Source organism: Rhododendron vialii, chromosome 9a (genome assembly GCF_030253575.1).
Source record: "Rhododendron vialii isolate Sample 1 chromosome 9a, ASM3025357v1".
NCBI lineage: Eukaryota > Viridiplantae > Streptophyta > Magnoliopsida > Ericales > Ericaceae > Rhododendron > Rhododendron vialii.
In genome coordinates, this window is record NC_080565.1 from 27,165,068 (window position 1) to 27,189,197 (window position 24,130).

Genomic DNA, 24,130 nt, shown 5'->3' on the forward strand with positions numbered 1-24,130 from the left:
AATTTTCTTGAGACATTCCAGAATGAAAATGAAATATTGAGGGGCCGTTCCACTTTCTTACTTAATTTTCTTTGAAAAAAAATGTAATTTTAAGCTCAAAAATCATATGTTTATACAAATAATTTTCTTGCAAATATGGATCTTGTTTAATAGATGATCATTATATTTAAACGTTGCAGAAAAAATTCAAAAAATTATTTTTCATTATATTTGAATTTAAAATTACCTTCTTTTTGAAAAAGAATATTTTCAGAGAAAGCGAAACGGAGCCTGAATCACCTTTGTGTAACGGAGGGGAGTATTAATTAATGTGAAAATGAAATTTAATAGTTACATTATATGAAATACTTCATGAGTTAATTAATAGTTTAATATGGTGAAAAAAAAAATCAAACATTCTGAACAAGATAATTTTTATTTTTTGATGGCGAAATTGCACGATTCTTCGTATGGAACCAACAATTTGAGACATAAAAAGTACATATTTTCCTTTATTAAGCAGGACACGAGCATGGCAAACATTTTCACGTCTATTTTTTCCCCCGATAAAAGTACATAAATACAGAAAGAAGTTGTTTCCTAACTCAATTGATAGAGTAGATAACTAGCACTTTATTTGATAAGGGCCACCCCACCCACCCCCTTTTCGGATTAAAAAAGAAGAAGAATGAATTGATATTCGCACTCTCCAAATCATCGAATGCACTTTAGAAGGTGAGTGCGAAAATAAAGTCGCACCCATTTTTTAAAATGTGATTAATAATAGGTAGTGATTTTGCCACTCTATTTTTTGTTAATGTCACTTCCCTTTGTGTATTGATTAGATGATTTATTTTGTGAAGATGGGGTGATATTAAAAAAAAATAAGTGACAAAATTAATTCCCTTCATAATTTGAGAATTGCAAAAATTACAAAAAAAAAAAATTAGTACATGCACAAAATTTTGTAAGAATTTTCTAATTAACAAAAGGAAAAGAAAACAGCTGTTGGAAGCCAACTATAAAGCGCGTCAAACTCCCACTACCCCCTCCCCCTCTCGCTCTCTCTCTCCTCACGCGAAAACACCCCACCCACTAAAAAAAAAAACCCAAATGGAGCCGCCGCCGCCCGCCGCAGCTCCACCCCTCTCCGCCCCGACCTACCCCGACTCACTCGACTCCTCCCCTCGCTCCCGCAACACCGACTCCTGGGACGAGCCCCCCTTCCCCGCCTCCGCCCTCCCCACCCCCAAGCTCCGCCTGATGTGCAGCTACGGCGGCCACATCGTCCCCCGCCCCCACGACAAGTCCCTCTGCTACGTCGGCGGCGACACCCGCATCGTCCTCACCGATCGCTACTCCTCCCTCCCCGACCTCACCCGCCGCCTCTCCAAGACCCTCCTCAATAACCAGCCTTTCACTCTCAAATACCAGCTCCCCAACGAAGACCTCGACTCTTTGATCTCCGTCACCACCGACGAGGACCTCGACAACATGATCGAGGAGTACGACCGTTTGTCGAACTCCTCCGTCAGTTCCGGCTCCAAGTCCTCGCGCCTCCGTCTGTTTTTGTTCCCGTCCAAGCCCGACTCGATTGGGTCCTTGTTGGAAGACTCGACCAAGTCGGAGGACTGGTTTGTAAACGCGCTGAATGGATCGTCTAATAGGGGGTTTTCCGAGTCGGCGTCGGTTGATTGCTTGCTAGGGTTAGACGACGACGACGACGTTTTGGGGAAATCGAATTCGGCTCCGGTGAGGGCCGCGGGGAAGGACGGGGAGGAGGGGGGGAAGGGAGGAGGGGTGAGCGTGCACTCGGTGCCGGACTCGCCGATGCTTGAGACGTCGTCGTCGTTCGGGTCGACGTCGTCGTCGCCGTCCCTGGCGAACCTGCCGCCGATCAGGGTGCACGCGGCGGCGACGGCGACGGCGGACGATCAGAGGCTTGGAATTGAGGAGCAGTTTGCTCATTTGAGTGTTGTTGTTGGGGCGCCTGCTGCTGCGGCTCCTGCTGCTGCTCCTCCTGCTGCGTCTTCGCCCCCCAGTGGTGTCGTGGCGGCGGTTGGGGGGTTTTCGGGTGAGTATGCGAACCGGGTTTTCTCGGACGATGAGAGATCAGGAGAGGGGATAGGGTTTGGGTATCGAAAATTACCTCAACAGTCACAGCCGCAGCCATCGCAATTCCAGGGCAAACCAACTGGTGGACTCGATTTGGCTTCACCAGATTCAGTTTCAAGGTACCACCAAGCTAAATTTACTAATAAATGGACTAACACCCAAATTCTACGAATTTCTAGACAGGTCATTCTTCTTCTCACATGCATCAGTAAAAATACCATTTAGCTGAAACAACTTCAGCAAAAACAAAATATGGGGGAAACTATACTGTAGTTCGTTAATCGAAAGTCTGGCAGTTCATCTGTACACATATATGCGTTTGCTTGGCGGATCTAGGGTTTCAACTTTGGGTGGGGGTGGGAACTCTGATTATATTTTGTTTGTTGGTATTTTTGTATTTGTGATTATCCTTATGGATTGTTAGCAAATACGAGGGTTTAAAAGATTTGAATTGCAATCACTGTATATGGCTTCTTATATTTACAATCTTTGATTTGATCTTGTGCTGAATTGGGGCTGCTTGTTTTATTATCAAGGGGACCTAATGAATTTAGACTAACCCTGATCATCTATACTGATCTTGGGAATTTTGTTGTTGGTTATTGTGGACAGTGATGGTAGTTTAACAAATCCGTTGTCTCGCCAAAGACCGTTGATTTATCAGGAACAGGTTGCTCAAAATGCCTTTCCGGTTGATCCGAAGTTGTCTGATCCAAACTCTAGAGTTCAGATGCAACAACTTCAGGATTCTGGATACCTATTGCCAAACCAATTTGACCTACACCATCAGCAATTGCAACAACAGCAGCTGCAGCAGCAGCAGCAGCAGCAGCAGCAATTGAATGAACAACACCACCGACAGCAGCAATTGAATCAACAAAATCACCAACAGCAGCAGTTGAATCAACAACAGCAGCAGCAATTGAATCAACAGCAGCAATTGAATCAACAACAACAACAATTGAATCAACAACAATTTCTTCAGGCGGGTGCTCATTACATTCACCCTCACCCTAGTGGACCGGTGCCAATCCCGTCATACTACCAAATATACCCTCCCCAGCAACAAACCCTACACCCGCTCGATCAGCAGTACCACCAATCCATGTACTATATGCCTACTGCCAGACAAGCTCAGCCATATAACTATGTTGTCCAGCAACCAAACTATAATGAAGCAGCCACTACGAACACCACTTCTAGCCGCCCTCAAATCCCTCCGCTGCCTAATTCTGTGATGCCAATGCCTCCCCCTTCATCTTACACTACCGCGAGAAACCCTCCTGCCTCTTCTAAACCTGAAATGGCAACAGGAATGTACAGAACTGCAGCCCCAGTTGCCCAGCCTTTAGTTCAAGCGCCTTCAACTCAACATCATCAGCAATATGTTGGTTTCACTCAGATTCATCATCCTCATCCATCTCAATCTGTTGCTCCTAATTCAGGGAATACTGGTGCTTATGCCTATGAATTTGTTGATCCTGCCCAAATGTACTACCCTCAGGCTATGGCACCCCAATTGGCTGCTCAATATCAAACCATGACCTCGGGCCCTGCAATGGCTTTACCTGAAACTTCAACTCAATTGCCTGCAGACAACACCAAGCAGCAGATTCGGACTTCACAGCCGTGACAGATGGGTTGTGCAGCAGGAAGGAACAATTTTGCAGCAACGGGTTTGGCTTATCTTTTGCATTTTCAACTATAGTACATGTCAATTTTATTGGGTATTCGTTTGTGGTATGTATTTGTGATGGGTAATAAGAAACTTCGGTTTTCTTTAGTGTCTTTTTACTTGTATGGTATCTTGATATTGTTGTTATGGACCGAAACGTGTGTCATATGAGGTTATACTGTAAAAGTTCGTACTTATATGTTGGTCTGTTCAGTCTATATTGATAATTGAATAAATGTAACATAGAGTAGCAAGAGCTTTCGAGTAAAATATGTGCTTCAGGTGTATGTGTCATGTGCATGCACTAGATGTTGCTGGTTAGCTCTCTGCATATCAAGTTACCCGTGCGGCTGTAACTTTTAACACATGATGACAGAAGCAGACGTTTTCACTCTTAATTTTCTTTCACCTGTCGTAGAATTGTCCACCTCCATTTCTCACCATTTCCTCCACCAGCCTTGTCGATCTGATAAAAGAAAATTCTATTGTTCGTCCTTGTAGATGATCCACTAGTTGGCAATACCTGTTTTGGAAATCGTTGATTCATTTGTTGTTCCCTGATCTTGTTTATATACCCACCCCTGTAGTCATACTCCTCGATTTCTTTGAACTGTATCAAGCAAAACTCCCAGGATTACAAGTTCTTCACCAAAATTAGTCTGGTACTCAGGCCCAGAATCTGCAATCGCGAATTTGTTGAGTTGAAGTGCTGCATCTGAGCAATGGTTAAGTGGTAATCTTTGGCGTAATTGTTTTCTGTTTGGAAGGAAATCGCGATTTCACCATTCCGGGTGGTTGTTTAGCATCCCGAAGCCTGTTTTTTTGTCATGGCAAATTTGTTTTCTTCTCTAAGTTGTTTCGATATATTTCAGGGTGAAGTTTGTCTTTGATCACTATTTTCGACAATCGTTTTGTCCCCCTATTTTCGTGGGTGTCTCTGAGCACATGGCTTTCCTTTTACCTCTGTAATCGGTTTCGTCTAATCTGAGCATCACAAAAAATGGAAGTATAATTTGTTCATCCCTGAGTCCCACAAGGCCTGTGGTGAGTCATATTAGTTACTCCATTCTTTGCTTAGTCAGAACAGAATCTGCTCATGACTTAGGTGTACCGTTTTGCTCACTTAGTTCTTATACAGGACAGAGGAGTAACACTTGGGATAAAAAGATAAAGAGATTAAATTTTTTACACCGTCGGTGTAAACATTTGTTTCCTTTAAATTAATTATATTGCGCCATGTTGCCATGTTTTATTGATTGGGATCACTGTTTTGCAATGTGGCGTGATGTAATTGATTTGAAAGAAACAAATGTTTACACCGGTCGTATAAAGCATTTATTCTCAAAAGATAATATAGAAAACTATGGATGTAAATCACATTATTGAAGGACATCAATCATAGAAAAGAAAGAATATCTATCTTCCCCGGTAAAAGTATTCTCTTCACAGAGTAGGGAAAATTTGCTTGGATATGTGCTGTCTAGGCCTCTCTTTTTTATTTTCTCTTTTAGAACTTGCCAAGAACGTTAACAATGTCAAAAATTACTTTGATCAGATCTCAATAGACACAATACCGCAGCAAAAATTACTCCACTTTGATTAGATCTCAATAAACTCACAATACTGCAACGCATTTATCTTGATGTAAAAGATTTTCGATTCGGTGGGCCAACTTAATTTTTTCAACAAAAAAAAAAAAAAGTGTTCGTCATCAAAGTGAGCTAAAAAAGGACCCACAAATGGCCATTCAATCCCTGCAGATCATCTCCCAATTTTGCTTATATAAGTACCTCTTACGTTTCTCTGTCGTGTCCTTGCATGTGCTGTGGCTTATTTTACAGTTACTTTTTTCTAAGTAAGCTGGCCATATATATATACTATTCCATCACTACTTTGATCCTCATGTGACTGTACATTTACTTTATGTGTTCTGTTTAACAGTTGGTTGCTTATTAATTAGTCATTAAACTATGCCTGATAGTGTACGAGGTTTCTATTACTACTCCAATATCTTCATCTTAATTAATTGTCAGCGTTGAGAGAGGGGCTGATTAAGATTAGAGAAAATCTTTTTCACGGCGTTGTTTACGGTGCTAATCGTGACGGTTCGAATTTTAATGAACTTTTTCCGAAAAAAGTAACTTTTCTCCGTACCGTCAGTGTTCTGAACGATCACAATTGATTACTTCTGTAAAGAAGCTGCTGTTCACGGCTGATTGGTGAATAAATTTCTCCCTTTTAAGATTAGGATGATGGATGATTCATTGCTGATGTGGCAACTTTAAGATTAGGATGATTAGCAGCCTGCAAAAGCTGTCCTTTCTCACACATCCACCATCTATCTTTGCCCCAACCGTCCAACAGAGTCCGTGTTGCTGACTCGTACTAACAATTACAGTAAGTTTTTTTCAATAATCCCAGCTAGTTTATGCGTACTTGAACCGATCTATCAATCTCATTGTTCACTAATTCGGCAAGTTTAAAGCCGGGACAAAACTCTGTAGGAATTAGCCCTGCAAGATTGTACTCCCTCCGTACCATTTTGTTTGTCTTTTTTTTTACTTTATAATGTTTCAAATTATTTGTCCAATTTAAAATTGACTAATGTAAGTTTCATTAATGTCCCTTCTCTTTTAAAAGTATTGCGCATGGGAAAGCGTGCACTCTCTTGCTGAAAAGTGAGAGAATTTTTGGAAAAGCCGAGCTTTTCAAGAGTAATCATTGTGTTTCTTAAAAAAAATTTAAATTTAAAAAATAGACAAACAAATTGGGACAAATGGAGTAGCATCTCCAACCTTGCTCTTTATTTTTCCTAATCAAAATTACAATCTTTATTTTCCTCACAAAACTCTATCCGTAACGACCGAGGGAAAAAAAAGAAAGGATAAACAATATGCCAAAACCTCAACTAATTCCGGGACCCAAAGAAAAGGGTTGATACGGAGTATTTACCAAGGAAAAGGGTATGGGTAAAAGTCCTGCCGGATATATTGTTTACATCTTTTTCTCGGTCGACATAAAACATGGAATGTGTCGAATTCGGGGCCTCTCCTCTTTGCGTCTTCGACACAAGTTCCATCATTAAATTATGCATCCCTTTGCAGCTGTTCCCTTTTCCCCGTGCCACCATTTCTTATAGTCAGGCTAAGCTGAAGCTCAAGTCCAAGTGTTTCCTATCCATTTAAGGTACGTTACACGCAACCAGAGACAGAGATTTTGTAACTTGAAGAAATATCATGGGTTTGTGCAAATAGTAGAATATTATTGCTTTGCATATCCTTTCAGCTCATTTGGCTTTTATCATCAAGGGCCACATATACTAGAATCTGCTTATTTAAGTAATGAGAGAGACTTCTTCCTTCCTTTTTTTTTTTAGACGGTCAGGAGTGTTCGGGATCAGTTCACTTGCACCTCGATGGATCCTCTCAAAGGCAAGGTCATCACGACGAGACTAGAAAATTCACAAGAAATTACTTTCTTGGTAGAGAGGGAATAAACCCGCCAACCAATTCTAACTAATCCTGGGGCTGGGGCTGACTTCTTCCTTCTAGAAAGCTATGTTACACTCCCGAGCAGGTGGAAAAGAATTGAGAACTGAATCAGCTGCGCGAAAAGAGGAAACAGGCCAGTAATAACTAACCATTGACCAAAAACAGGGGGGGGGGGGGGTGAAAAACTAGTAGTAATACTAATAACTAACCAAGGAACACAAAAAAAAGGGGTCTTCCCTGTAGGGAATTTTTCTTCTTTTCATTTTCAGAACCGAACCCTCCCATATAAATAAAAAGAACCCCACATCACAAAAAGAGCTTCAGTCAAGCTCTTCATTGATGCCCCACCCATCTGCGCTGCCAAAACGTGGTTTTGACATCCCTCATTCAAACCTCAACACGTTTCTATTTCTTAGGCGCGTACCGAGACCACAACAAGATGATCCAAACCGCTTGTCTCGTAGGCCTCGTTCACATTATCAGTAGATTAAAAAAATTATTTTGATCAGACATCAATAAATTTGAAAACAAGTCATACATTTATGTCATTTTTTGTCATACAGGCGGTCCAAAATGAGGGAGGCCAAAACGTCATCGCTTTGGCCGCCCTACAGCCCCGTGGTGCAGCCCCACAGCAAAGCATCCCCGACTCCCAAATCCAATATCCCAAGATAGCATATTACTGGCGTTAGTTTATTTATTTGTCACGGAATCTTCCCATTAAATATTTTTGGCTTCCGTATTGAGACTTAAGCAAAAACCGGCCTTCCAGAGGAAACAAAGAAAGACCAATTTTCTACACTTCATAAATGTTAATTAGCTTTAAATTTCCTTTTCAGTAATGGAAGCCTGGTGGGGTCCTGGTTGATCGAAATACTTGGCGTGGTTGGGAGATGATGGCACCCTTTTGTAACGATATACAGAAGGCAAGTCAGAATAATCAGCTGCCTTCAACGTTCAAATATTCCATAGCCCCAAATTCTAAGTCGCCTTTTCGGCCCTAATTGAAGGCATGTTCCACACTCTGCAGACATTTCACCCCACTTTTCATAGAGAAGAGGAGACTGATGCCCTTGACTCGAATCCATATCCAGCAATAAGAGCATTAGTCGGAAAACAAAAAAAAAAAGATTAGAAAGAACAAGACGAGGTATCGAACTGACTTAGCTGATTTTTTACAGGCCCACTCGTTTTTTTTTTTTTTAAATTATTAAACGGCTCAGATAATCCGTGCAAGACCCGGAGTGGCCCTGCACAACAGTTGGTTCCCGGCCATTGGCTGTGGCTTTAGCATTTTTGGAAATTTTTAGGGTCTGCCCCAAAACACAGCAAATACAATGTCAGTAGGAAGAATATATATGGAACGTTGGTAGCTTGAGGAAAGAAGGGAAAATAAACAGAAAAATTCTGCTTGTAGTACTTCATCCGTCCCTTGTTTACAGTCCAATATTTCATATTGGGTTGTCCCTTAATAAGTGCCTATTTTGAAAAGTTAGTGGATAAAAGTTGAAACATTTCTCATTTTTTACCTGGTTGGATTCAAAAAACCGACACCCTTTTTGCCTAATCGAACCCAAAAACAAATCCGTACTCTCTCCATTTTTTTTAATCTTCCTTTCTCATAACCTTTCACATGTTCCAAACAAAACCGTATGAAAAGAAAGTTCTACATTAAACTGATTTTAGACAGAATCCCGTCAATCTAAAATACAAAAGTTAGTTTTTATCAATCAACCAAGATCTACCTCATACACTCTCACAGAATGATCAGCTCCACAGGATGCAAGCTCCATGCTCCTAGAATCTGCACTCTTCTCAGAATTCCTCCACGCCAAACGGTGCACAGTCGAAACATGGCACGAAAATGGATCTAACCGCGTGGCAAGACCAGCAGTTACACCTGGCACTGCTAGACAACCATCTCCAGTTCTGTTAACAGAAAGACTCCACAATTCAATGAGTCCATTTTCCATCCCAACTGCAAGCAATCCGTTATTGCTCAGACGATCAAGACCAGCCCAGGATAGGGCAGTGACGCTGCTGTTGAACTGGGGCAGAGCCATGAGCTGTTTAACTGAAGATCCCTTCTCTATGGCCCAGATTTTCACGGTCTTGTCCCTTGAACCGGTGGCAAATTCGTGACCAAATGGATTCCAAGAACATGACCATATTATTCTTTTGTGCGCCTCCTGTCTTGTTAGAAGCTGGCAATCCATTTCGTCAACACCTAGATTACGGAAGCGTGACCAAGGAGCTACTATGAGTAGCAAATAAGGTGAAGTGGAACATTTATGTACCATGCATCACACAACATTGTTACGATGAGAACCCAACAATTACGTAGTCCCGTTATGATGAGTAGAATCAGTTGGAGACAATTTACTAGTATCACATGAATTATATCAGACATGACAATTCCTGTGCAAGAAAGTCCACTTCCTCAAGCATTCAAACGAGCCCAATAGAAAATAAAAGCGTTATAATTCTGAAACACACATCCATGCTCCATATAATCACTTACTAAGGGAAACATATAATCACTTACTAAGGGAAACAGAAATGGAAGGGATAATTTTTCTAATCAGCGACCCATATGCACAGGCATACAAACAAGCCCAATGGTGAGTACAAAATGACAGGTTTGTTATCTAAAACATACATTCCCAGGGCCAACGCTTGGCATTCTGTATAGTTACATACCAAGGCAAAGGGATTTGGAACATGTACTTGTCCTAAAACATCAATCCATTAAGTTAAAACTGAAAAAGGATGATCAAAGTGGCTAACAGTTAGGGAGGGGGAGTTATATGTGATGTGGTGGGTGGAGTTCCGGTTGTGCTATTTGAACCACCTTTTCACTAAACTTTTAGAAATGAATCACCAGGAAGTTATGGCTTAGCTTTCCTATTTTCTTTTAACCAAACTTCAGAAAGCCAAAATTTGCATGCTAATAATATTAAGGTCCACCATATGTCATCTTTTGGTGGCTCGAGTGTCTAAAGATTGCTTCAACAGTAAGAAAAACAAGTAATTCCATGTGCTGTATTGGATCAATTAATTAACAAGTTGAACAGAAAATTTTCCCGACTCCAGAGACAAAAGAATATATACCTGATCGTTTGATTGAGAAAACAGAGAACTGGCGATCCCTAGAGACAGCCAAAAGAAAATTGTCATCGTGAGAAAATTCAATCTGTGTCACTGTTAAGCTGTGAGACTGCAAGCGACCAACTGCTTTCCACGTTCCCACTTGCCATAGCCATATTTCAGCCACTGACACAGATTGGGCCTGCAAGATTCACTATACTTGAGCACCAATATACACCCTCCCACTTAAAGAAACTTGAAAAGAAAAATGAAAAGAAAAGTCTGGGCCGTCTGGGAGACACAATCAGAAGTGATAACTACATCTTCAGTGAGAGACATAAAATGCTACCACCATTGTTGCCATTAGATCCTTGTGCTGATGTTATGCTCTATCATGTAACTCTATGGCATGTCGATATAATAGCAATTTCCTAAACTGTTTTATTCATTTGTCGATTGGAATAACCAGGATGGATATGCATAATGTACATTAGTTTTCTGATATTCAACGCCACAATTCGCAGCAGAAACCTCGAACGTGGAAATCAATTAATGAAGTTCTAACTACAACAGGAATGGAACTTGGTACCTTACATGATGAAGCAACAAGCTTCCCCTCATGGTCACAACATAATGAAAACAGCTCATTCCCATGACCATAAAGTTTGTGCGACTCCGGCCATAGTGTGTGCCAAGCCAGTTGTTCTTCAATGGGAGGTTCAGTTAGTTCAGCTGGAACTGCATCTGGTATAGTTTCAAGGGTATCCATACCTTCATTACCATTTCTATTTGGGGCCTCAGATGCAGCTGCACAAGAAAAATAGCTTGTTAAGTCATTTCTATTTTGCCTCAACCATGAATAATTAAGCATCTACATAAAAACATGAAGCATAGGAGTTTGTCCAGAGACACGGAACCAATTAAAGGAAAGACAAAATGATAGGAAGTAAAAACTTCGAAGGGCGTAACAACTGCTATTGAAACTGAATGACAATTATGACGATAACAAAAACTTTTTTCTCCAGACAAAAAGTGGATGGGATACTTCATTTTGTTGAGAAACATACCCTTTACCACTTCATTCAGACACAAAGAGTGATGCATTCGATGTGTAAAACATATATGTTGTAGCATCATTCTATCACCAGGTCACACAGCATTAAATCACACGCACACAGAGATCTACCTTGAACATAAATCGGTTTTTGTGAAAGCCCAAGAGCAGACATATTTGCACCCAAAATCTGAACATCGGTTTGCAGGTCTCCAGGAAAGGTAGATTGTTGAGACGTTGCATGATTTAAGGTCTTCAGAAAAGAAAGAGGTGCTTCAAATACTCTGGCAACTTTCTCCTCAGCCCCACTCACAAAACGGTGGTTACCCTTCCCTTTGATGATTGTCACGCAGTTAATATCATGCCCATGAACTTGTGGGCGAGCAATTTCGTGCCAACTGTCCCTATTTTCCGAATGAGATTCAGTAAGCCATGGAGCGAATATTCTTGATGTCTGCAAATTTTCAAAAGATCGTGAAATCAATAATTCATAGACTGGGTACAACAAAATAAAACTATACATAGAACACACTAAAGGAATCTGTTGAATTCAGCAACACTCAATATTAACATCTAACAATTAAGTGAACTGTCTGTTCATCTTGGACCAATATCCAAAATAAATGGGTGACTTAAACAAATTATTTCACTTACAAAAACCTCTTGTCAGTCCATGCACATACCTAAGTGTGTGAGGTGGCCTGTAATCGGGATAATGACAGCAAACATAGGTGGTTGAGATATTGGAGAATATGGTAGCATATTTTTTAAGTGAATCAAAACAGATTGGAACAGTAAAAAGGATTTGAAAGAAGTGCTGCCAAATTGTTTCCGCCCAATTGAGTCAGAGATTCATCATTCATGTATGAATGTAACTAATTCCACCTCTTTGTTTGAACTTAGCAGTTTCTCCTTTTTATTCTTTCTTTATTAACAAGGCCAGAGGGTTGCAAAATCACCAACCAGCAACCGCCTTTGTTCCATGGGCTGGATGGCACCAAGAGGAATGTTAATTAGTGGCTTCAATTTCTCATGCATGCTGCTCATAAATGAAAGGACTTCTTGAAATAACTGCTCTACCTAGATTCACACATGCTAAAGCCTTTGATTAGTTTAGCACTTGACAAGCATTACCATACTTTGAATCAATCAAAATGAGTAGGGTTCAACGCAAGAGATTGCATCATTTGCATTAGAATCTAATATCCTATTGCATTTAACAAAATGACAATCTGCACTATTGAACATAGGTCCAGGTGTGCATGAATATGTGCAAATGTGTGTGCATATTTCCTCATAGCTATTTGATTTAACACACCCAAAGTTTGGAGTAATTCGGAAACCCCATACATTTATCCACCTAACAAAGATAAGAGTAACTGTAAAACGTGTTTCTGTGCATGCATGGTTGTGTGTTTGAAAATGAACACACCTAATTGGCTATTGATGTAATACTACTAAATTTAGGAGCTAATCATAAACACAAAATATGAATCCAGTACATTGACCATAAACACTAAGTATACGGAGTCGCATGTACTACATATGCAATCTGCATCCGGTCTTTTCCTTTCTCCTACGAGACAGACTATCATAGGTACAAGCAAAATTGCTTACTACAGTTCTTTTGGGATGGACAACAAACTTAAGGAACTATTTCAAATTAAATAGCTCTATTAAGATCCCAAATACACATTACTTACTGACTAGAACAACCAATTCAAATAACCCTGCAAAGAAATGCTTACTTCTTTTAATGTATACTTGCTTTTTCTGCAAGTACAATTAGGAGAGATAAGTTCCGGTCTTCGCCTTATATAGCCGACAGTTTAGACAAAATCTATTGTCACAAGAGGTTCAAAAATACATTCAAATCCAGAGTTGCAAGAAATATTAATAGGGAAATGATATTGGCACTCCAAAAATTGATGCAGGCACTCCAAAATCAGTGTAATTCCAAAGCCATTTTCTTTTGTTTTTGGAGTGACTGCATCAATTTTTGGAGTGCCAATATCATTTCCCTATTAATAGCACCTGCTCATTCAAAATTAAAATTTCGTTCTAAGGTGGTGGAAGTAAAAAGCAACGCAGTGGAGAGTGAGACGGAGTATATGAAAGGAAACGGGCATTCAAATCAAACTAATCTGGTTTTCAATCACATCTTGTAAATTTTTTAACAGTTTCTAGAAACTAATTTAAAAGAGGTTCTTCGAGGCAGCATGCGTGGGGTACTTAACAGGGTCATGTATGGAAAATATTTATATAGGATGGTAAACAAGTCATCCAATAAATCAGCAATCAATCGAAAGCATCTAGCTGGAACATTCATAAAAAGGAAGCACTTTTAAATTATTCTAATAGAAACGGGACACATATTACCTGATCATGACTGACTGACAGCATATATTCACCAGACCTGGCCCATGCAATATCTGTTACTTCTGCGAAGTGTCCAGAGGGAACTTTTTGTGGTTGCCAGCTGTCTACATCAACACCCACGTTTCTCCAGAGATGGAATGATCCGCCATATCCATGAGCTAAAATAGCATCTCCGTTTGGACTCCATAACCCACCATAAAATCCTAAAGCACAATGACTCAACTCTCCAACTGTAACCACATTCATCCAGATACCAGTGGTTTTTTCTGGTTGCCAGATCATCATTGTCTTGTCCATGGACGCAGATAAAATACTTTGCGGTTGATCACACTCGATCCCTTCTACAGCTGAACTCAAAGGGGGTTGCCATTCCACTGAATACACCCAATCCTCATGTCCAATGAGGAGAGATTCCAACGATATCTGATAGGAAAATGAGCCTGCTACAAATATTGGGCCTTCAATATAAGAAGCCAGGCTTATTTCTTCTTTCCTTTTAGAATTAGTTAGAGAATTGCGTAAAGACATCTTCCATATACGTATGCCCCTGTCCTGAGATGAACTTACCAATAAAAGAGTATTTATTTGACCATTTGTGCATATGGGTAATGAGAAGTCCAAACTTCGGATCCAATCAGTATGCCCTTTTAACTCACAAGCACGAACAAACTGGCAGATAAACAACACAGGAACATAACTCAAGCAAAAGCAAAGATTAAATCCAATAGAATCTAAGATAATAAACAAGTATGATAGAACATACTTTTCCTGTCCTCTCACCACAGTAAAGATGGATCTTGTTGTCCAAACCCCCCATTGCCAAAAGTAGGTTCCCAGTACTTCCAGGCAACTCTGCGAGAGAGAGTGCAACCATAGGTTTTGAACCTATATACAGTGATTCCAGACATGATAATTTACAGTCACCTATGGAAACGACACCCACTGGTTAGTTGGCAGTAAAATAAACACATGCTGGTATCCATTCAAGATAAGATGATGGCCCATGCTATACGCACCAAAAACTGTGGCAAAACTCAGATGGGGATGATCAGGGCAGAAATATACAGCAAGGAAAAAATGGCATAAAAAAGGGATGCCAATATATATTCACCAAACAAAGTTGGTCTAATAGGGAATCCTTTTGTTATCAACAAGCATAGACAGCAAATAGGTAAGGAGAAGAGAAAATATCATAGTACGAACTTTAAGCATTTATGAAAATTTAAACAAAAAAATCTTGATCACTCAAAACCATCAGTCAAAGAGTAGGGCAGAACAAATAGAAAAAAATTAGGGACAATAAGTTTCAATACCACCTGTTCCAAAACAAAAGTTACAAAACCACAATTAGGTCACATAATTATGGAAAGCTAATAAACAAGGCACGTAAGTCTAAGTCGCATAAGAAACTGATCTCAACTGGTAACTGGTAAGCGCGTTGAGACCATAATTACATCAAATAATTCCACAAAGCGAATAAACAACACATTTAAGTAAAAGTATAAGTGAGATAAATGTTCAATCCTCAAACTGATATAAGGCTTAGTATGCTAAGACAAACAAATCGGGATCACTCACCTCCAGACGAAGACGGGATGATCAATTCCCATACATAGACTGCACCATCAGAAGAGGTAGATGCAAATACTGCATCAGTTTCAGAAATCATGATTCCAGAAATGCATGTAACACCTTTCTTGTGTGGTTGTGGTACTTGTAACACGTGTCTCCACTGTGTAGGCGTTCATTACAAAACTCCTAGTAAGTAATACAGGACCAAAAACATTGTGGACTGAACATTCGAGTAAGTTATGCATTCCAAAACTCCAATAACTGACCCAGAAAAATCTTTACTGTTTATGAGCCCTGGAAAGAACTTAGTTTAGTCCTACATCCTGACCAGTTTCCATATTTACAGAGCTAATGCAGCTCTCACAAAGGCATGCAGTTACTACCTCCGATACATTATCAAGCAATATGGAAGAAATTTGATTTCCATTGGATATAACTCAGAATTAGCTGCCCCATTGTTTTCTAGTTTTATGCTGCTTGAATCAAACTTGGATTACTTGCATTTAATACACATCATTATCCACACTACTTTTCCTTCCCCTATAACTATAATATCCTCTCCATCAGTCATAATAAAATACAGTGGCAAAAAATAATTCATCGTGTGTCTGTTCTTCTAAATAGCCCATCAACCTTAAATCTAACAAAAATGTGCATTGGCCACTATAAAGTGACTACAAAATTACTCTCATTCCTTTTCTTCAAAAAAAAATAAAAAAATTTTAAAGAAGAGACAAGAAATGTACCTTTTGGTCTGCAAGAGACAACTCCCACAATAAAATGGCACCATCAGTATCTCCAGACAGTAAAAAATGATGATCCGCATGCTTAACTAGGAACACAAAACAATGTACACAACCACGTAATTCAGATATTTCTCGGTGCATAAATACGCGATTGTGTCCCATAAAGATTACCAGAAACAGTCATCTGACAGCTTACGTACAACCCAATACCATTATTCACTACCCTTGAGCTTAAACTGCTGTACTAATTAACAAACCAAGGGACTTGTTTGATTGGGGTCCGATTACACATGAGATTGGAATATAGTAGACGTTGCATCTCCAGCATTTGAATGCAACAATTTGCGGAGTAACCATTGTTTTGGAAATGGGTTACTCTCGCAACTGGTCCAGTAGGAATAGGATGATTCGTGCAATGAAATTAACTGACTCATTGTAAGATCCCACATTGCTTACGAAATGGAAATAGAATGGGTAAATAAGGATTCGTGAGCAGCAAATGTATAACTTGAGCTTAACCTTTTGAGCCACGTCGTTGGTCTAAGGGTTAAGCAAGTCAGTTAGCGCGGGTGGTTACAGGTATGGGCAGACCTATAGTGTGGCAAGTGGGGTACCCACTGAGTGGTAAAATGAAATCTCTCCAAGGATATGTATACTGTTTTGGGTATTTTAGATAACTTTGCCCCAAATATCCCATACCATGTGATTCTTACCCTGCAAATTTTGTACGTGATGTTAAATCTTATAGTCCCCACAGATTTCATGGTTGCCCCATGTATGTAATAGAAATTACACAATTTCCAACCATTAAAATCTCTCTCTCTGATCTGGAAAAACAATGAAGCTCTCTATGGGTCATGGAATGAGCTTTTGTTTCCTCTTAGATGCAAGATCTATCTCTTATTCTACAGCCTCTCTCCATCCTTTTTGCCAAACAAATTTGAATACCATGGCCCATGAGCAATTGAGCCATGACTATAATATTAGGTAAAACTAAACCCTAGACTCTAACTTGAAAGTGGTTTACATAAACTTGGGGCAAAATTGATTATTTTTTCAACTGGTAGCTTTTATTTTCCCTCTGTGATTATAAAATTGGAGATTGGAGAATTTGAGTGGGACGTGTATGTCATTCAGGACAAAGCCACACACCAAGTACTTCATCAGGGTACCTGTCACAAGGGCCTCTACCCCCTTCTTCCTTCTTCTGACATTGCTCAAGTTCCACTCAGTCTTCCTTCTTCAGTTACTCTTTGGCATCGAAGACTGGGACATCCTCATATTGGTTTGCTTCATCAATTGTCTAAAACTTACCATTTACCTATTGGTAATGTGACTACTTTAGATTGTTACTCTTGTAATAAGGCCAAAAGCCATAAGCTTCTCTTTCAGCTTTCCACTACTCACACCACATCACCCTTTGAACTTTTGCACATGGATGTATGGGGACCATCTCCAATTCTGTCATTCTCTGGTTATAAATACTATCTTCTCATTGTGGATGATTTCACTAAATACATGTGGTTGTTTCCCTTATATGCAAAGTCAGATGTTAAACATCATATCCAAGCTTTCAAGACCTTTGTTTCTACTCAGTTTTCTTTGCCTGTTAAAACTATTAGAACTGACAATGGGGGTGAGTTCCTTAATAAACTAATGATTGCATTTTTCTCTATGTTTGGTATTCCTCATGAAACCACGTGTCCCCATACCCCAGAACAAAATGGGGTTGCTGAGAGAAAGCATGGTCATCTCATTGAGACCACTATCACTCTTTTACAGCAAGCTCAGTTACCAATAAAGTTTTGGTTAGAAGCTCTCACTACTGCTGTATATCTAATAAATCATTTACCAAACTCCTCCATTCACTTTCAAGTGCCTTTCCATCTTTTATACAAACAGGCACCTGATTTTTCTCTTCTTAAACCCTTTGGTTGCTGTTGTTTCCCTTGGCTTAGACCCTACGCTCCTAATAAACTTGTTCCTAGATCCACTCCTTGTATTTTCCTTGGCTACTGTTTTGCTACTAAAGGCTATAGGTGTCTTGATCCTAGCACTCGGAGGGTGTATATTTCTAGACATGTCAAATTCTTAGAAAATGATTTTCCTTACTCCCAACTTCTGTCAGATTCTTCTTCTCCATCCTCTGGTTCCTCTTCTTCCTCTGTCCCTCATTTCAAACTTCCTGATTTTTTGCAGTCCTCTGTTCCTCTTATTCCTTCTCCTGTTATCTCTCCTCACCTTCCACTAGTTCTACTACCTCATTTCCTGATCTTTCTTCACATTCTTCTATTTCTGTTCCTAATTCTCCACCACCACCTTCTGGACTTGTTTCTATTCCTAGCCATTCTATGACTACTAGGTCAAAAAATGGTATTTCTGTTCCTAAAAAGCCATTTTCTTTACTTGTTCAATCTCCTCCTACTACTGAACCCTCTTCTTTTAAAGAAGCCATGGCCTATCCTGAATGGCAACAGGCCATGTCTGAGGAATACACTGCTTTACTTCAACAGGGAACTTGGTCTTTAGTTCCCTTACCTCCCAATTCTCCTACTATAGGGTGTAAATGGATCTATAGAATCAAAAGGAATTCAGATGGAAGCATCTCCCGATATAAAGCTCGATTAGTGGCCCAAGGGTTTCAGCAAACTCACGGTCTTGACTACACACAAACATTTAGCCCTGTTGTGAAGCAACCTACGGTCAAGTTAGTTCTGTCCTTAGCTCTTCACTTTGGTTGGGATATTAAACAATTGGATGTTTCCAATGCCTTCCTTCATGGCACTATCAAGGAGCATGTCTATCTTAAACAACCTCAGGGTTATGTTAGCTCTCAGTTTCCCACCCATGTGTGCAAACTACACAAGGCTTTATATGGTCTCAAGCAAGCTCCACGAGCTTGGTATGAAATGCTTTCTCAGAGTCTTATTCAGCAAGGGTTTTGTAATAGCCAAGCAGATTCTTCTTTGTTTATTCTCTCACAGAACCAAGATCTGGATATGTGTTGGTATATGTGGACGATATCCTAATCACAGGGACCAACTCAAGTTTTGTTCAGCATATTATTACTAGTCTTGGCTCCAAGTTTGCTATCAAAGATTTGGGTTCACTTCACTATTTTTTGGGTATTGAAGTGGTTAAAGTACCCACTGGTGTGATTCTATCGCAAACCAAGTATGCTTATGATCTTCTTACAAAGGCTGGTATGATAGACTGCAGGCCTTGTGCCTCTCCTTCTTCTCTTAAACCTGCTGTATCCTCTGAACCAGATTCCTCTTTCTCTAATCCAGAATTTTATAGAACACTTGTGGGATCTCTCCAATATCTCACCCTCACTCGACCAGATATATCATATTCTGTCAATACTGTTTGTCAACATATGCACAACCCCATGGACAGTGACTTCACTGCTGTTAAGCGGATTTTACGGTACATTAAAGGGACTCTTAATCAAGGTCTTTCATTTTCAAAGGATTCTCTTCACCTTTCTGCCTTTACTGATGCTGACTGGGCAGGGGATTCTACAGACAGACGTTCAACAGGAGGATTCTGTATCTATTTGGGGACTAATCTCATGGTCTGCCAAAAAACAGGCCACAGTGGCTCGCTCTTCTACAGAGGCAGAATACAAGGCTTTGGCCAACACCACAGCTGAGCTCATGTGGTTGAGTCAGGTTTTAAAGGATTTACATGCTTCCGTTCCTTCTGTTCCTATTATATGGTGTGATAATATCTCTGCAATAGCTCTGGCCTCAAATCCTGTGTTTCACGCAAGGACTAAACATGTAGAAGTTGACTTTCATTTTATTCGTGAGAAAGTTGTGAAGAAGCAGTTACTCATTCAATTTGTTCCCTCTCATTTTGCAAACTGCTGATATCTTCACCAAGGCCCTCACTATTGGACGTTTTCAGTTCCTCAAGGACAAACTGAGGCATCTTCCACCCTCAGTTTGCAAGGGCGTGTTAAGTAATAGTGCCAGCTCAGCTTCAATAGATTCTTCCACTAGCACACGTCGTCCAACTAACTCAGTGGAGTCAGTTGAGGGTCAAGTCGGTTAGGGGGTGTTATGTGAATTTTGTTGTAATCTGATTGTAATTTCGTATAAGTACCTGGCCGTTGCTTTCTGTGATTGTAAGTGAGAATTATGAAATATTGAGTTTAGCTTTCTCTCTCTAAAAAGTTTTCAAGGCCCGTTATTAATCCAAGCTAAGCCAACTTATTGACCCCACTGTTCCAAATTCCGGGGACCGCCCTGGTTACAGGTTATTATTCCGACCAAACAAAAATCGCCATAAAAGTACTACAGGTGCATAAGCTTAATTTGGATGCAGAGGCACACGAAAGAATCTACCTTTGAATGCAAACTTAGTGCTTGGGATCCAGCAGGTGCAATTCACTGAAGCCTTGTGGCCCGGAAGCGTAGTTAAAATTTTCGCGGTCTGTGAAACCAAATAGAGAAGTGAACACACCCGAGAATAAGCTATTAAAGAAGAGGCAATTGTAAAATGGAGAGAGAGAGAGAGAGAGAGAGAGAGAGAGAGAGAAAGGAGGAGGAGGAGAAGGAGGAGGAGGAGGAAGAGGAGGAGGAGATTAGGTGATTGGAAGTAGAACCTTGGGGCAGAAGACGGCGACGGCGTTTTGGGCACCGAAGGCGACCAAGCCACAGGCCCCCCAGGAGACGTTGTTGACGATCCTGTTGCAACCTGCTCCTATGAACACTCTCTCCACTTCCACCGCACCATTTGACATCTCTTCCTTGCTTTAATGACGTCTCTCTATGCACGCGTATATCGAGAGAGAGAGAGACAGAGAGAGAGAGAGAACGGCTGTATGGACGACGGAGGAAGGAGGAGAGAGCATACAGTAGTGAGTAGACGAAGAAGAAGAAGGCCCAAGGAAAATGATGTCAGGAATGGGCTGGAAACTGATGTAGGCTATTTTTAGCCCAATGGAATCTAATGCAAGCCCCCAACGGCCCAAGGGCTAGCAATTGAATGGGGTTGGTTATCCACTTAGGCCTCGTTCGATTCGGAGACTAAAAAAAGACGGGACAGGATTAAGAGTTCCGAAATTAATATGATCCTAGATTATTTGTCGGGAAAATGTCAGTCCAAGACGTGTTTTGATAATTAATATCAGCCAAGGACATGCTGAGAACATTTGTTAATGCTGAAAATGTCATCGGCGGGTATGAATTATCGAAACACATCATTTGCCGTCATTTTCTCTTATTTGTCTTGGTACTAATTTAGTCTGAAATCCTACACAATTCTATGTTTGATTCGCGCAAGATTAATATCAGAATATTTCATGCTTAAAATTTCAGGATTAGAAAAATTGAAACAAATATGTTGCTTGACATCCACCAAAAGCTTCGCTGTAAACCCAGATCTAAATACTAAAATTTGCAAACCTTTCCTCTCTACCGGCCAAATGAGTTGTTTCCTTCTGAAATTATATGGCAAATACAATTATCACAACACTTTCAAACTGTTCAACTTTATTTAAGTCGGACCTGATTCTCCCTCGTCCCAAAAATATGTAGGCACAAGAGCTCGGTCCTAATCCTTCTCAATTCTTTCTTATTTTCTATTTTTCAAACATATTTTTTTACAAGTTTTATCCAAAACCCTTTTATATACCTAGAATACAAAATTCTTCTTTAAAATTACGTCGCATTCAAGGAATTTGAATCACTTCTTTCCTCACTTAACCCTATATCACTACGGGCCCGCTTCGATGCCCGCTTCGATGCAGGTAAAAAATTGGGGATAAAAAATATGAAGGGGAAATAAAATAATAGGGGATATTAATTTTGATGGTTTTTGGAGGGAGGATAAAATAGTATGTGGTTTGGATGAAGTATTAAATAGAGGGATAAAATTTGACTTTGTTTGGATGATTTATAGAATGGGGGGATAAGAAGTGGTGGATGGTGGGAAAATCTGTCAAACGACTATTTTGTTCATGTGCAGTGTTAAATTTGATTACGTATTAAAATAAGTATATAAATTCAATTTTCAATATTAAAAAATGTCTATTCTAAAAAATTTATAAATAAAAAACGTTTTTACACCATTTATATATTAAAAAATATAATTTAAAAATTAAGTGTTTCGATTTTCAATCCGTTTGAACCAGTGCAAATATCTTATTTTTCTGATAATTTTATCTTAGATGGCCATTATGAATTTTTTGCTCTAAAGCCTTTCAATGAGTACCCTAAAGCTCCGTTCAGTTGCCAGGAAAGTACAAGAAAGGATGGGAAAATCAACTTTTCCATGATTTTTGTAATGTTCAGTTGGCAGGAAAGTAGTGGGAAACATAATTTTAAGTTTTCATGCAGGAATTACTTTCCTGCAAAAGTGATCCTGCAAAAAACACAGGATTTTGCGTCGCGGGAAAAGGAAAATGAGTGAACACTCACAAAATTTTCCCGAAAGTTTCTTTTTCTTGACAAATGAACAACTAAACCTTAATTATTCTTGCAAAATTCTTTTGTCAAATGAACACTCATAGGAAAATAATTTTCTTTTTCCTTTACTACACTTTACTTGACTTTTCCTGAGAATAACTTTCCCGTACAATATTCCTGGCAACTGAATGGAGCCTAAGAGAGCTCTGAAACTAAATAAGGAGTTTTCGGGTGCTCGTTGAAAGGTCTTAGAGCCAAAAATCCATTATGACCATTTAAGATAAAATGATTAAAAAAATATGATTTTTGCACCGGCTCAAATGGGTTGAAAATTGAAATACTTAATTTTTTTAACTATATTTTTTAATATATAAATGGAGTAAAAAAAATAAGTGTTCCAATTTTCAATCCGTTTGAACCGGTGTGAAAATCTTATTTTTCTGATCATTTTATCTTAAATGGTCATAATGGATTTTTTGTTCTAAGGCCTTTTAATAAGTACCCTAAGAGAGTCCTGAAACTAAATAATGAGTTTTTTGGATTGGATAAAGGGGATGAGCAAGGGTGATTTCGTCCAAATTCCACCCCATTCCTCCCTCTAAAGCCGGATTAAATTTGGGGAGATCAAGGGGTGCCCAAAAATTATACCCGAGAATCCCTGAAATGGGTGAAAACAAGGAAGGGGTGAAAACTAATACCCCTCCAATTTTCGTTCCCAAATACCAGCTTAACAGTGAGCCACACCCCATTCACCCCCTCTTATTTTTCCCCCCCCCCCCCCCCCCCGTTTTCACTCCTTCCAAACAGGCCCTACCAGAGATAAAAGGCCGGCAAACACGTGGGAAAATTTCGGGCGTGACACAAAGAATAGACCACATTTGGAGCAACAATGCTACTCACACAATGATCTAAACACAATAACTTACAAATGAACCCTGCTAAAATTTTGTTGTGATCCCACACAAATGATTCGAGCCGTTCATTAGATGTAAAATATTTTTTTCAAAGATTCCCGTAAAAAATAAGCTCAATCTAATATCTATATATGCTCGATTCAATTATCTAAATTTCATTCAGATTTTTGGATAATGAAAAATTAGATAATTAGATCAAGCACCTATAGATATTTGATTGAGCTAATTTTTTATGGGAACCCTTAAAAAATGTTTTACATTTAATGAATGGCTCAGAGATTATTTGTGTGGGACCCGTGGTGAGTCTCATAATAAAATCTTTGTACAATCTATTTACAGATTATCTGTGTGGACAGATTTACCGCTTACACAACCTCTCACATACATGTAGGGTTTACATACACATAGTAGTATATGCAAAGCCTATATGTATGTAAGAGATTGTGTTTGGTGTTGTGTTTGAATTATTGTGTAAATATCAATTCAAAAATAATACTCACACAACAATTCAAACACAATATCAAACGTGGGCTCCACACACACTATTATGTATGGAGCCCATATGAATGTGAAATGTTATGTAAATTGTGTTTAAATTATTATGTGAGTAGCATTGTTGATCATTTTATCCATTTGGAGTATTAAACGAAATGACGTGGCGATTGACTAAAGAAAACGTGCTTTTTCCGCCCCTTTCCTTTC

General features: G+C 39.5%; 2 protein-coding genes across 2 annotated transcripts; one reads left to right on the forward strand and one right to left on the reverse strand.

Moving 5' to 3' along the window:
• Positions 1-1,012: 1,012 nt before the first annotated feature.
• LOC131302095 (developmental regulatory protein wetA-like) lies at positions 1,013-4,039 on the forward strand. Its single transcript, XM_058328710.1, has 2 exons — positions 1,013-2,213; positions 2,707-4,039. Exons 1-2 carry the CDS (start codon positions 1,093-1,095, stop codon positions 3,725-3,727), a joined length of 2,142 nt encoding a protein of 713 aa, XP_058184693.1. The 5' UTR covers positions 1,013-1,092; the 3' UTR covers positions 3,728-4,039.
• A 4,872-nt stretch (positions 4,040-8,911) lies between these two features.
• On the reverse strand, positions 8,912-20,951 carry LOC131302096 (elongator complex protein 2). The gene is made up of 10 exons (XM_058328711.1): positions 20,711-20,951; positions 20,451-20,538; positions 16,099-16,184; positions 15,359-15,512; positions 14,544-14,704; positions 13,781-14,449; positions 11,534-11,855; positions 10,937-11,154; positions 10,372-10,549; positions 8,912-9,487 (listed from the first exon to the last, which is right to left on the reverse strand). Exons 1-10 carry the CDS (start codon positions 20,846-20,848, stop codon positions 8,991-8,993), a joined length of 2,511 nt encoding a protein of 836 aa, XP_058184694.1. The 5' UTR covers positions 20,849-20,951; the 3' UTR covers positions 8,912-8,990.
• Positions 20,952-24,130: the final 3,179 nt, after the last annotated feature.